Source organism: Salvelinus namaycush, chromosome 20 (assembly GCF_016432855.1).
Source record: "Salvelinus namaycush isolate Seneca chromosome 20, SaNama_1.0, whole genome shotgun sequence".
NCBI lineage: Eukaryota > Metazoa > Chordata > Actinopteri > Salmoniformes > Salmonidae > Salvelinus > Salvelinus namaycush.
Window position 1 is genome coordinate 5,219,222 of NC_052326.1, and position 13,105 is coordinate 5,232,326.

A 13,105-nucleotide genomic window follows, 5' to 3' on the forward strand; every position below is an offset into this window, starting at 1 on the left:
TTTATTTAATGAAATAAAAAATGATGTGGCAAATGTCGCCTCGCCACACGTTTTCCGGCGGCCCCACCTCCAGCACCCCTACTTCCTGTGGCTATGTCTGCACTGTGTTGATTACAACTGTTACACTATGGTACGTGTGATGAATTTTTTTAAATTATTATTTGAGGAAGGGTTTCAGTCTTATAGCCATTTGCAACGATTATATTCACTGTCCCTACTCTCATACATGTATTAATAGAACACCCACATACTTCCAGGCAGAAAGACTATGATGGCAGAATGTGGTATCAGAAAAACAACAAATGATTGAATACGAGACAATGTTAAGTACAATTGCATAGCAGGAGCTGTAATCCAAACCGTTATTCATTTTTAATAAAGGCTCTTACACAGGGACAGATACTTGTATTTAAGTTAAAAAGCTTTGGATTTGTTTGTAGTGGTTAACATATTGATTTGTTTTATTCATAATGTTTGATTTATAAGCCCTGTTACCACACAAACATTTTTTATAACCTATAGACCCAGATTACAACATTGACCCCCCATGAGATATAAATTCATTTGAAAAAAAGGTGTTTATGTTCAATAAAAAGGAACAGGAAACAAAAGGCTTTCAAAGGAAATGGATTGTACAGACCATCTGATTGGACATTTAATTAGTCTTCAGGATAAATATAGGAGTATTACTTTTTTTGCTCTTTATCTTAGTCTCAGATTGGACTCAAAACTTATTCTCAATGACATTCATCTCTATTTGGGTGAGTCTTTGACAATGCAAAAAAAAACTATACCAAGCTATGATTGTAATTCTTCCAAAATGAATCAATGTAACATATCTGTCATAAATTTCAGTGCCCTTGCTGCTTCTGAAGAGCTTAGTTTCATATCAACTTAATCTTCGCGTCTCAATTGTTGGCAGACATCAAATTCAATCAGCCAATGTCAAATCTTATATAACATGTCCAGGATGTAAGACATACATTTGAAAGAGATTAGAGATTGGGATATACTGTATATTTTGGTTAGGGTTACAGTATTACCGTCACACTGGTAGTCACGACTGCAGTCAAATTCCACGTGACTGTTTAGTCACGGTAATTAGACTTCTCCAAGCTCTGATGCTGCTGATTGTCATTAGTAGTCTACCAAACTGGCTAACTGCCTGGTACTCAGCACTCTATTGTCCCTCTAATCATGCTGACATCAATGCAAATGTAATCAAAAATCAAATCAAACACTTCATGAGAACCCATGAGCTCATGTTGAGCAACGTTTCTATAGGCTATGCAATTGCGTGAGAAAACATCGTTTTGATGGCCTCTATTAAAAAGAGGAGGATCCCATCAGCTTTCTATAGGCTAGGCCTACTATATTTATTTCTCAACTTTCCTAATATTAAGCACATTGCTTCGCTTTACAACAGGAGTATAGCCTATCTGGTTGGTATGAAAATGAACTACGGGAAAAGAGTCCTCCATTCAGTATTTAAGTGCATAGATGACATGTACAGTATTTATCCCTCTGCCCCTGTTCCAAGGAAGGTGCATGATAACTGTCAAATCTAAATCTGTCACGCCCTGACCTTAGATATCTCTGTTTTTCTATATATTTTGGTTAGGTCAGGGTGTGACTAGGGTGTGTACGCTAGTTTGTATGTCTAGGGTTTTGTATGTCTAGGGGTGTTGTCATCTAGGTGTATTGTATGTCTATGTTGGCCTGATATGGTTCTCAATCAGAGACAGCTGTTTATCGTTGTCTCTGTTTGGGGATCATATTTAGGTAGCCATTTCCCTTTTGTGTTTGTGGGATCTTGTTCTATGTTTAGTTGCCTGTCTGCACTATTCGTATAGCTTCACGTTTCATTCGGTTGTTTGTTGTTTTGTTAGTTGAGTTTCAGTTGATTAAAATTATGTGGAACTCTACTCACGCTGCGCCTTGGTCTCATCTTTACAATGGACGTGACAAAATCAAAACAAATTTCACACATATATTCTTTAGTATACACTACCGTTCAAAAGTTTGGGGTCACTTATAAATGTCCTTGTTTTTGAAAGAAAAGCACATTTTTTGTCCATTAAAATAACATAAAATTGATCAGAAATACAGCGTAGATATTATTAATGTTGTAAATGACTATTGTAGCTGGAAACGGCAGATTGTTTATGGAATATCTACATAGGCGTACAGAGTTCCACTATCAGCAACCATCACCCCTGTGTTCCAATGGCACATTGTGTTAGCTAATCCAAGTTTATCATTTTAAAAGGCTAATTGATCATTAGAAAACCCTTTTGCAATTAGGTTAGCACAGCTGAAAACTGTTGTTCTGATTAAAGAAGCAATAAAACTGGCATTCTTTACACTAGTTGAGTATCTGGAGCATCAGCATTTATGGGTTTGATTACAGACTCAAAATGGCCAGAAAGACGCACATTTCTTCTGAAACTCATCAGTCTATTCGTGTTCTGAGAAATGAAGGCCAAGAAACTGAAGATCTCGTACAACGCTGTGTACTACTCCCTTCACAGAACAGCGCAAACTGTCTCTAACCAGAATAGAAAGAGGTGTGGGAGGGCCAGGTGCACAACTGAGCAAGAGGACAAGTACATTAGAGTGTTTAGTTTGAGAAACAGACGCCTCACAAGTCCACCACTGGCAGCAACGTCAACAGTGAAGAGGCGAGTCCGGGATGCTGGCCTTCTAGGCAGAGTTGCAAAGAAAAAGCCATATCTCAGACTGGCCAATAAAAATAAAAGATTAAGATGGGCAAAAGAACACAGACACTGGACAGAGGAACTCTGCCTAGAAGGCCAACACCGCGGAGTTGCCTCTTCACTGTTGACGATGAGACTGAACCCTTTTGAATCTTTTGGAGAAATATATTTCTAATTTAATCAGCTATGTTCAATTGTATTATTCATACTATAAAATAATATACATTCGAAGCAAATCCTGTCTGCTAAATTAACTAGTGTAGCCCACATCCTTAAGGCATAGGCAGATCAGGGCCAAACATAAGGACAACTATGTAGTATGTAATTCTGTTCTTCTGAAATACACATTTTCTTCATATCATGTTTCTTTAGACCTGTCTAAAATAAATAATGAAATTATTGTAATGGTGTAGGCTATATTAAATAGATTTATAAAATTTAAACTTATTAAACTTTTTTTATTTTTTTTATTTTGTTGTTCCAAAGGTCTGAGTCAGTGGCTTGTAAGCTATGCGTGGAAGCCAGGAGATGCTAATTGTGTTTATGTTAAGACCAACAGCCCTAATTGTGGTATATAATATTATAAAGGGTGAGAGGTTATAGACCTACTACAGTCAGTGTCCATATTTCAGATATTATTCTATTTAACCCATCTGAACAATACAGTTCCCTTTTGACTGTCGAAATTGTATAGGGCCAAACACTACGCTACTGTTCTGGCCATGCTACCTTCTCTTTATTTTCAACTCTCCATTTTGCAGCTTTCCTCTTGTTGAAATATACTCCAACATTGTCCTTTTCACCTCAGTGGATCGACGTAAACTTTTTCTGCACAAGTTCCCAAAAGCATTTGGCAATTGCGTGTATTTGGCGCTTGTAGAGGTAGGCCCTAAAGCTTAGACTTGACGTATGCACGAATGGCAGATAAAAAGAATAAAAGATCTCGAAGTAGCCACTTTAGACATGAATTGCACAATAATTCTACATTTGTAAAAAATTATATGCATTGTTTTCTCTTTATTCAACCTGCCCATCAACCTTCATCCACACAATATTTCATGACCCTAAACCTGATCGCCCTGTGGATATAACCGTGGGGACTGTGGATTATGAGTCAACGTGCACATCAGTAGCGTACAGTACATGAACTCAGCGAAAAAAGAAACATCCCGTTTTCAGGACCCTGTCCTTCAAAGATAATTCGTAAAAATCCAAATAACTTCACAGATCTTCATTGTAAAGGGTTTAAGCACTGTTTCCCATGCTTGTTCAATGAACAATTAATTAAACATGCACCTGTCGAACGGTCATTAAGACACTAACAGTTTACAGACGGTGGGCAATTAAGGTCCCAGTTATGAAAACTTAGGATAATTAAGAGGCCTTTCTACTGACTCTGCTGCAAGGAGGCATGAGGACTGCAGATGTGGCCAGGGCAATAAATTGCAATGTCCGTACTGTGAGACGCCTAAGACAGAGCTACAGGGAGACAGAACGGACAGCTGATCGTCCTCGCAGTGGCAGACCACGTGTAACAACACCTGCACAGGATTGGTACATCTGAACATCACACCTGCGGGACAGGTACAGGATGGCAACAACAACTGCCCGAGTTACACCAGGAACGCACGATCCCTCTATCAGTGCTAAGACTGTCCGCAATAGGCTGAGAGAGGCTGGACTGAGGGCTTGTAGGCCTGTAGTAAGGCAGGTCCTCACCAGACATCACCGGCAACAACGTCGCCTATAAGCACAAACCCACCGCCGCTAGACCAGACACGACTGGCAAAAAGTGCTCTTCACTGACGAGTCGCGGTTTTGTCTCACCAGGGGTGATGGTCGGATTCGCGTTTAACGTGGAAGGAATGAGCTGTACACCAAGGCCTGTACTCTGGAGCAGGATCGATTAGGAGGTGGAGGGTCCATCGTGGTCTGGGGCGTTGTGTCACAGCATCATCGGACTGAGCTTGTTGTCATTGCAGGCAATCTCAACGCTGTGCGTTACAGGAAAGACATCCTCCTCCCTCATGTGGTAACTTTCCTGCAGGCATGACATGACCCTCCAGCATGACAATGCCACCAGCCATACTTCTCGTTCTGTGTGTGATTTCTTGCAAGACAGGAATATCAGTGTTCTGCCATGGCCAGCAAAGAAACCGGATCTCAATCTCATTCAGCACATCTGGGACCTGTTGGATCGGAGGGTGAGGGCTAGGGACATTCCCCCCAGAAATGTCTGGGAACTTGCAGGTGCCTTGGTGGAAGAGTGGGGTAACATCTCACAGCAAGAACTGGCAAATCTGGTGCAGACAATGAACTTATCCTTTGCAGCAGAGGAATCTCTGGGTCTTCCTTTCCTGTGGTGGTCCTCATTAAAGCCAGTTTAATCATAGCGCTTGATGGTTTTTGAGACTGCACTTGAAGAAACTTTCAAAGTTCTTGAAATTTTCCGGATTGACTGACCTTCATGTCTTAAAGTAATGATGGACTGTCGTTTATCTTTGCTTATTTGAGTTGTTCTTGACATGATATGGCCTTGGTCTTTTACCAAATAGGGATATCTGCTGTATACCAAACCTACCATGTCACAACACAAGTGATTGGATCAAATGCATTAAGAAGGAAAGAAATTCCACAAATGAACTTTTAACAAGGCACGCCTGTTGATTGAAATGCATTCCAGGTGACTACATCATGAAGCTGGTTGAGAGAATGCCAAGAGTTTGCAAAGCTGTCATCAAGGCAATGGGTGGCTACTTTGAATAATCTCACATTTAAAATATATTTTGATTTGTTTAACACTATTTTGGATATTACATTATTCCATATGTGTAATTTCATAGTTTTGATGTATTTACAATTATTCTACAATGTAGAAGAAAAAAAAAACTTGAATGAGTAGGTGTGTCCAAATTTTTGACTGGTACACACATGAACATCCCCCAATTCCCCCTGTACCATCATCACAATCACCCATACGCATTGCATACATGCACACATTAACCACACACAAACACCTTGGAAATGGTGTGTTTTCCAAAGGTGCCACTACTTACACGATCTCTGTGCGTAATTCAACATATTGGCGTGCTGTGTGTGTGTCTGTGAGACGTGCTGTGAAAGGAAATGTGAAACATGCTTTCGCAGGCCTCAGCTCTCTCTGAAGAGCTTTCCCTTACCATCTTCATTACCACACGCACACACGAACAGACACACACACACACGCACACACACAAACACAGCCTTTATTACCAAGCTGCACCAGTGGGGTTTATCCTCAGGCCTGTCATTATAAGCCCCATAGAGAGAGAGGGGAAAGCGGAGGGGAAGGTGAGAGTAGAAATAGAGGCCGTTCAGCATGTGAAGAGCCTTTCTGATTAATTTGGGCCCAGTTTGAGTGGCCGATCAGTGTTGACTGGTGCGTCAGTGTTTTTAAAAAAGCCTATGTTGTTTATATGGTGCCTTAAATCCCTTAACATTCCATGTTAAGAAGAAAAAGCAAGGATTAGCCGTTCTCAACGGGCCTCCCTGGTCGAGTCGTTGAAGACACTTGGCTTATTGTCTTTGTTGCGTCATAAGGATATTTGACCTGGCTTTTGATAGTCTTGAAGTTCTTGACAAGGCCCACAAGCGCATCTTGAGTGCTAGGTTAGACATAAAGCAAGATGTCATTGGTGAAAAGACTCCATGATGTGTGAGTAGCTGTCACGACTTCCGCCGAAGTTGGCTCCCCTGCCTGTTCGGGCGGTGCTCGGCGGTCGTCGTCACCGGCCTACTAGCCGCCACCGATCCCTTTTTCGTTGTCTGTTGGTTGTGTCTTATTAGTTTCACCTGTGTCCTGTTGTATGTGCTTGATGGGCTTCCTTATTTATAGTACGTGTCCCCGCCCTTGTTTTGTGCGGGATTGTATTTGTGTTACGTGTGTACGTTAGGTAGAGGTGTTGGTGTTCTGGACCTGGCTCCCTGTGTTTTGGGTGGTCCATATTATTATCCCTGTGTTGTGGGTTTGTTGTTTTGTGCCGCGTTAAAGTGCACCTTTTCCCTGTGGAACTCTCTGTGCATGATTCCTTCCTCACCCGCCTAGTCCCTCGTGACAGTAGCTTTATTTCATGTTTCTTTCACTACAGCACATTGTCCCCTTGTCCTCGTCACAATTCGAGGAGAATTGCAGTATGTTAACTCATTTTGATTCAAACATTTTATAGTTTAAAATATCCCTGTCCCTTCACCCGGTACAAAATGTTGTTTTTAAAGCTTGAGTCTTTTAAATCGAAAAGCTGCAGTCGGCACGGAAGTAAAGGAAAGTCATATATCCTGCTGGTAAATCAAATACCCATCTCTTAATAGTGTGAGGACATAAGCCAGGAGACACGTTAGATCCTGCATCATAAATATTCATTCAGTTAACAGAGGAGGGAAGGTGTTTTAAAGAGTGATCAATCCAGGCGAGGCTGCGTCCCCCAGATCCTCAGAGCGCTCCTCCATGTCTCCCTCACTACTCCCTGAAGGGAGATGAGTGACCTGTGAAGAAAGTGTGTCCGTGTATGTGCGAGCGTAACGTGCGTGTACATGTCTGTGTGCGCATGTGCGGCAGGACAGCCCCTCCGTGGCAGTAGCAGCGGCGACTTAGGAGAGAAAGAACTGTTGGAGATAAATGTTATATTGCAAAGTCCTCCTCTCAGATCATGGCGAGCGGAGAGATTAATGATGGCCCAGGAGACCAGCCATGGAGGTCGAGCAAAGCCATCTTCTCCTTGCCCAGAAATAATGCAAAACAAATTAACAGTAGCGTTGTCCTTTAAAACCATGAATTTGGGCTCGGCATGAATTCTAGGCCAGACAACGGTCCACTGCCCATCATCTATGAAAAGCTCATGAAGGGCAATGGTAATAGAAAGCACTAAAGCATGGCAGTCTAAAGAGAGAGCCATATAAATCATTAAATGTGCCTGAACTCTAAGAAACCCAGAAACTTCAAACTTAACACTAGAGTTTAGGAAGCTATGAGATGTTTTAAAAAGGCCCTTTTTTCATCAGAATATTCAAAATTATCCCATGTAAATTTGAACATTTTCCAAAACTTATTCATGGATAGGATTTACCTAATAAAACAGCAAATCAGGATATTGGAGAGTGTCCATTTTATCATCCAGAAGGGGGAAACATGTGTAGGTGGGTATTTTCGGGGCAACCAGCCAAGGACAGAGAGAGAGAAAGAGGGAGAGAGAGACTGCGGGAGGAGTAGGATGAACTCTTGCCACCACAGCTTTCACAAGCACATTATCACATTCATCTTCCAACGCACAGGGGGAGATTTATCGTAACGTGAGGGGAAAGATAATAAGAATAAATCCTGTTTGGTTGACAGTCAAGCGGAGGTCTATAGTTTATAGATCATTCACGCTCAGCGCAAAATGGATTAAAAGCATCTTCAGTCCACCTCCTAACGAGTGGACTGTGTGCCAGTCGACGGGATGACACATGAGATGAAGCGACACGCTGGGAGCCAAAGATGTCACGTCCCTCATCGTCACCTGGTGGCAGTGGTGTAAAGTCCTTAAGTCGTTTTTTGGGCTATCTGTACTTTACTATTTATAATTGTGGACAACTTTTACTTTTACTCCACTACATTCCTAAAGAAAATATTGTAATTTTTACTCCATACATTTTCGCTGACACCAAAAAGTACTCATTACATTTTGAATGCTCAGCAGGACAGGAAACTGGTCCAATTATATTGTATATAAATATTTTAGAAATTACATTTACTTTTAAAACTTAAGTGCATTTAAAACCAAATACTTTTAGACCACTTTTACTCAAGTAATATTTTACAGGGTGACTTTCACTTTTACTTGAGTCATTTTCTATTAACGTAACTTTACTTTTACTCAAGTATGAAAATGTGGTATTTACTCCACAACTGCCTGGCGGAGAGTAGTAATGGGTCTTAAATTTGACCTGAATTTAATAAGATAACAGTGCATCCACTGTAAATGTCATACACCCAGGTGTTGGAGGATGTAGATGTGAATAGCAATGTGTGCTTTGTGTTTCCCCCTCAGCTCTGGTGTGCCACGACAGAGCCCACTCAAGCGCTGCAGGCTGCCAACACTCAAATCAGCCAGGCAGACAAGCGAGCGGGCCCTGAGCATTTATGAGGCCCTTCTCTGACCCATTTCTGAGGCCCTTCTCCTCTCTACACCCCCCCACCCCGGCACAAGATCTCTCTGACAGGTAAACACGGCGGCCGACACTTCAGAAAACATATGTTTCTTTCTGCTGCACTTCACACAGCCCAGCTAGCCCAGTACACAGAGGAGTTACAGTACAGAGCTATTGGGCCGCGGCCAGCAGCACCTTTGTTCCACATCACCTCCACTCTGCCCCCGCTGTCTCCCCTCCCTCCCTCCTTCCTCACCCTTCCCTCTTCATCCTCTCTCTCCCTCCTGGTTGCCTCTGATATGATGAAAACAGGCAGCCTCTTCCACATCGATCTGGGCCGCAGGTAGACACACACACACACACACACACACACTTGTGCACAAACGCAAATGCTCAAGCAGCGTAATTTGTCTATTGGTTCTGACTCATCTTCGTGCACTCGGACATCTCGAACAGTGTCCGATCTTCAGCTCACATGAAACACACCACAATCGAACATGTCAAGCGGGGTTTGTTCTGATTCATGTAACTTAGGCTGAGGACCAACACCTTCTGGATGGAACACATACTGTGTTGCATTAATAACAGAGCCTGAACCGAGTTGAGATACAGCACTGCGTAGCTTACTGTACAGAAATATCTAACCCCTTGTCAACACCGCTCTCAGGTCAGCTTCCACAGCCCAATCCAAAGTGACGGGGCAATCTGTAACTGGTCCGAGAGCGGTCGGCTCACAACCCAAGAAACGTCCTCTTCTTGTTTTTTAGCCTGTTTGGGGATGTATTACAAACTCCTCTTCATGCGGACCGTATCGATTCCTGCGTGTTCCGTTCAGCCTCCATTCCGGCTCCATTCGGTGCTAACATCTTCCACAGTTTCCTCCAGGGGGGCTCTGTTCATTGCCTTTGCCTTTGACAGTGATAATGTGCGGTGCAGCTTCTTCTCCACACACGCCTGATGAATGTCACAGTGAATGCCACCGCCCGTAGCTGTACATTAGCGAAGAAGCGCTTTTTACATGCGACTGGATTAGCATAATGCAAACGGATGCGGCTGGCAGTGGCGCAGATCAGATTGTGTCTGTCAGCTGGAATTGGGTGCATTTCATCAGGCAAGAAGTGCTGTGGAAGCCCGCTGAGAGGGAGTGGGGCTTCTGAGGCAGGGGGCCCAGGAGTGTGTGTGTGCGGGGGCGGTGGGGGTGTGGTGGATACCTGCAGAGCCGGTGGCATGGAACCACTATAGCACATCATTTTCACCTAGCTAAATTGTTTACTGGTACAGAGAGCGATGGTGGCTGCCAAAGGACCACACAAAGACACGCGCACACAAATGTGAGCACATAAACACACACGCATACACAGAGGCACTTAGAGCAGCGCGAACTAGCTTGAGCACACATAGTCACAGCACCAACATAGAAAAAGACAAAGGCCGAAGATTGGAGACAGGCACATTGGCAGATTCAAACACAGACACACTCCCAGACATGTTCACCCTGCATAAACTTCAAAAGGTTTGAGAAGGCAGCAAGTGTCCCACTGGACACAGACGTCAGTTCAACATCAATTTTTGATTTACATTGAGTGAGTTGTCAACTAATGGGAATTCAACGTGGAATCAACCACAAAAATATCAACCTGTCATTGAATATAGATTAAACGTTGTGTAAAAAAAAAAAAAAAAAAAAATCTTACATTGAGTTTTTGCAAATCCAACATCACACCCTGATCTGTTTCACCTATTCTTGTGATTTTCTCCACCTCCTTCAGGTGTCGCTTATTTCCCCCAGTGTATTTATCCCTGTGTTTCCTGTCTCCCTGTGCCAGTTCGTCTTGTATGTTTTCAAGTCAACCAGCGTGTTTTTCCCATGTTCCTGTTCTCCATTCTCTTTTTCTAGTCTTCCCGGTTTTGACCCTTGCCTGTTTTTTCTGGACTCAGTACCCGCCTGCCTGACCCTTCTGCCTGCCCTGACATCGAGCCTGTCTGCCACTCTTTACCTCTTGGACTCAGAATCTGGTTTTGACCTTTGCCTGTCCATGACCATTCTCTTGCCTACTCCTTTTGGATTATATTAAACTACAAAGACTCTAACCATCTGCCTCCTTTATCTGCATCTGGGTCTCGCCTTCTGCCCTTATATCCAATCAGTTTTCCAGACGGAGAACAAGAATGAGATGTTGAGTAAAGCAGTGGGTAATGAGAGGGAAAGAACAGGGGGAAATAGATAAGAGAGAGAGATTAAGAAATACAGACTCAATGGAGAGAGAGTGAGAGAATTCAAAGAAAAGTAGAGAAAGAGAATAAGAGAAAGAGAGAGAAGGATTATAGAAATACAGAGAAAAAACCTGCCAGAAAGGAATAGAGACTAAATTGAAGGAGAGAGAATTCAACAGAAAAATAAGAAAGAGCGAAAGAATGGAAGAAAGAGAGAGAGAAAGAGAAAGAAAAGGGAAAAAAAGAGAGAGGGGACACAAACAGTGTTTCATTTTCTCCAGATCATTGGTGCTTCCCCACTGTGTTGGCGCTGCCACACGCAGCTCCTTCATCATGTCTCTCACCTGGAGAACAGAGACTTCCCACGGCTGCTCATCTGCTCACCTCAATTATCATTCCCCATCAGAGCCCCACAGGAGCCATTGCACGCACACACACACATGCACAAGCAAACAGTCACATACAGACACAGTTGCACACACACACACACACACACACACACACACACACACACACACACGCACACAAAGGGTTGATCTGATTAGCAGTCACTTTATTAAATGAAGTGTGTCTTTCTTCCGCAAGCTCCATACGCTACCCACTGGGCCAATAATTACAACAACAAAAATGTCTCTCACCTACCCTATGCGCCCTGGTCAAAAGTAGTGCACTATAAAGGGAATAGGGTGCCATTTGGGATGCAAACGGAGAGTCTCAGATGAATCAGGAAGTGTGAACTTCAGAAGCTGAAGGTGGGGTGGACCTTAATGGAGGCAGGTGGTGCACCTTAATGGAGGCAGGTGGTGCACAGTGAACTCATTGATTCAATGTTGCAAGGAAAAATCTATTTGGTTCTCGTTTTCCACGTTTTGGAAAAAGTGACTGTTCTCACGTGTGATGAATTCGATAACCTTCACTTAGATAATGGGAATAGAGCTCCCATCATCAAAGAGGAAATAGCTGGTAATCGGAGCCCAATGTATACAGCACTGAAAGATGAGCAGTAGAAATCCACACACTATCCCTCAAACTAGGAGTATAGCCTATCTACAGATTGTTAATTATTCTCTAGTTAGAAGGAACCCAGGAAGACTAGCAGTCGCTAAGGCGTCAGCTAATGGTGGACCTAAATCAAGATGAGCACATCAACATAATAGAACACCGACAGAAACACAACACAGACAAAGAAACCACATTGTTCCACTCACCAGCACACTTGGTCCGGGTGATGAGTGGAGGTCCCGGGGGACCCGTGCCTCCCTCTCCTGGCCGGGTCAGCAGAACCTTGATCTCGTACTCCACGTCGGGGTCCAAATGCCAAAGCTTGTAGGTGGGGGCGTCCACGATGTGGGTCTCGGCCCAGTTGCCCGTGGTGGTGCGGTACTCCACCTCCTTCAGGATGATAGGTCCGTCCCCGATGATGGAGTTGGCGTTGGGCTTGATCCACAGGTAGGTGGCACCCACCGCCAAGAGCTCCGGAGGGGCAATGGGCGTGGGGGGAGCTGAGGGGGCAGAGAGAGAGAGGACAATGGAGATTAGAATATAGGCCTAGGTCAGTGGTTCCCAAATGTATGTGGTTAAATGATTGAGGTCACTGAAATTTCCCGATGTCAATTTGGAACCCCTGTGATAGATAGATAATGGTGGTTTAAGGGAGCATGAATTGGCAGCATGATTTGGACAGCTATGAATGAGTGCCATGGAGCATGTAAACTGTGTCATAACAATGTATGTAAACTGGTTATTATCAAACACTTTCACTTTCCGAAAGTGAAATCAAAACCAAGCAGACTTGAGAGGTACCCTTCTGCCAGAGGTAAATTGTATCCGAACTAAACTGAACGCCTGCGAGAGCATCGCATCTAATGAGGTGAAGTGCCTCACTCTTTCCCATATTCCCCTTCGCTGCATGCTACCCTGCTCTCCACTCAACCAGCGCAGCCCTGATAACCTGCGACATTACCCACAAGAGACAGCACAGGGCTTCCAGTACATTGAACGGCTCCGTA

General features: G+C 43.5%; 1 protein-coding gene across 1 annotated transcript in view; it reads right to left on the minus strand.

The window, feature by feature from the left end:
• Window positions 1-13,105, minus strand: part of LOC120065561 (receptor-type tyrosine-protein phosphatase T-like) — a 394,361-nt gene that overhangs the window by 298,351 nt on the left and 82,905 nt on the right. Inside the window, exon 7 of the mRNA XM_039016626.1 lies at window positions 12,305-12,598. Within this exon, the coding sequence (XP_038872554.1) occupies window positions 12,305-12,598 (294 nt within the window). The remainder of the gene's footprint in view (window positions 1-12,304; window positions 12,599-13,105) is intronic.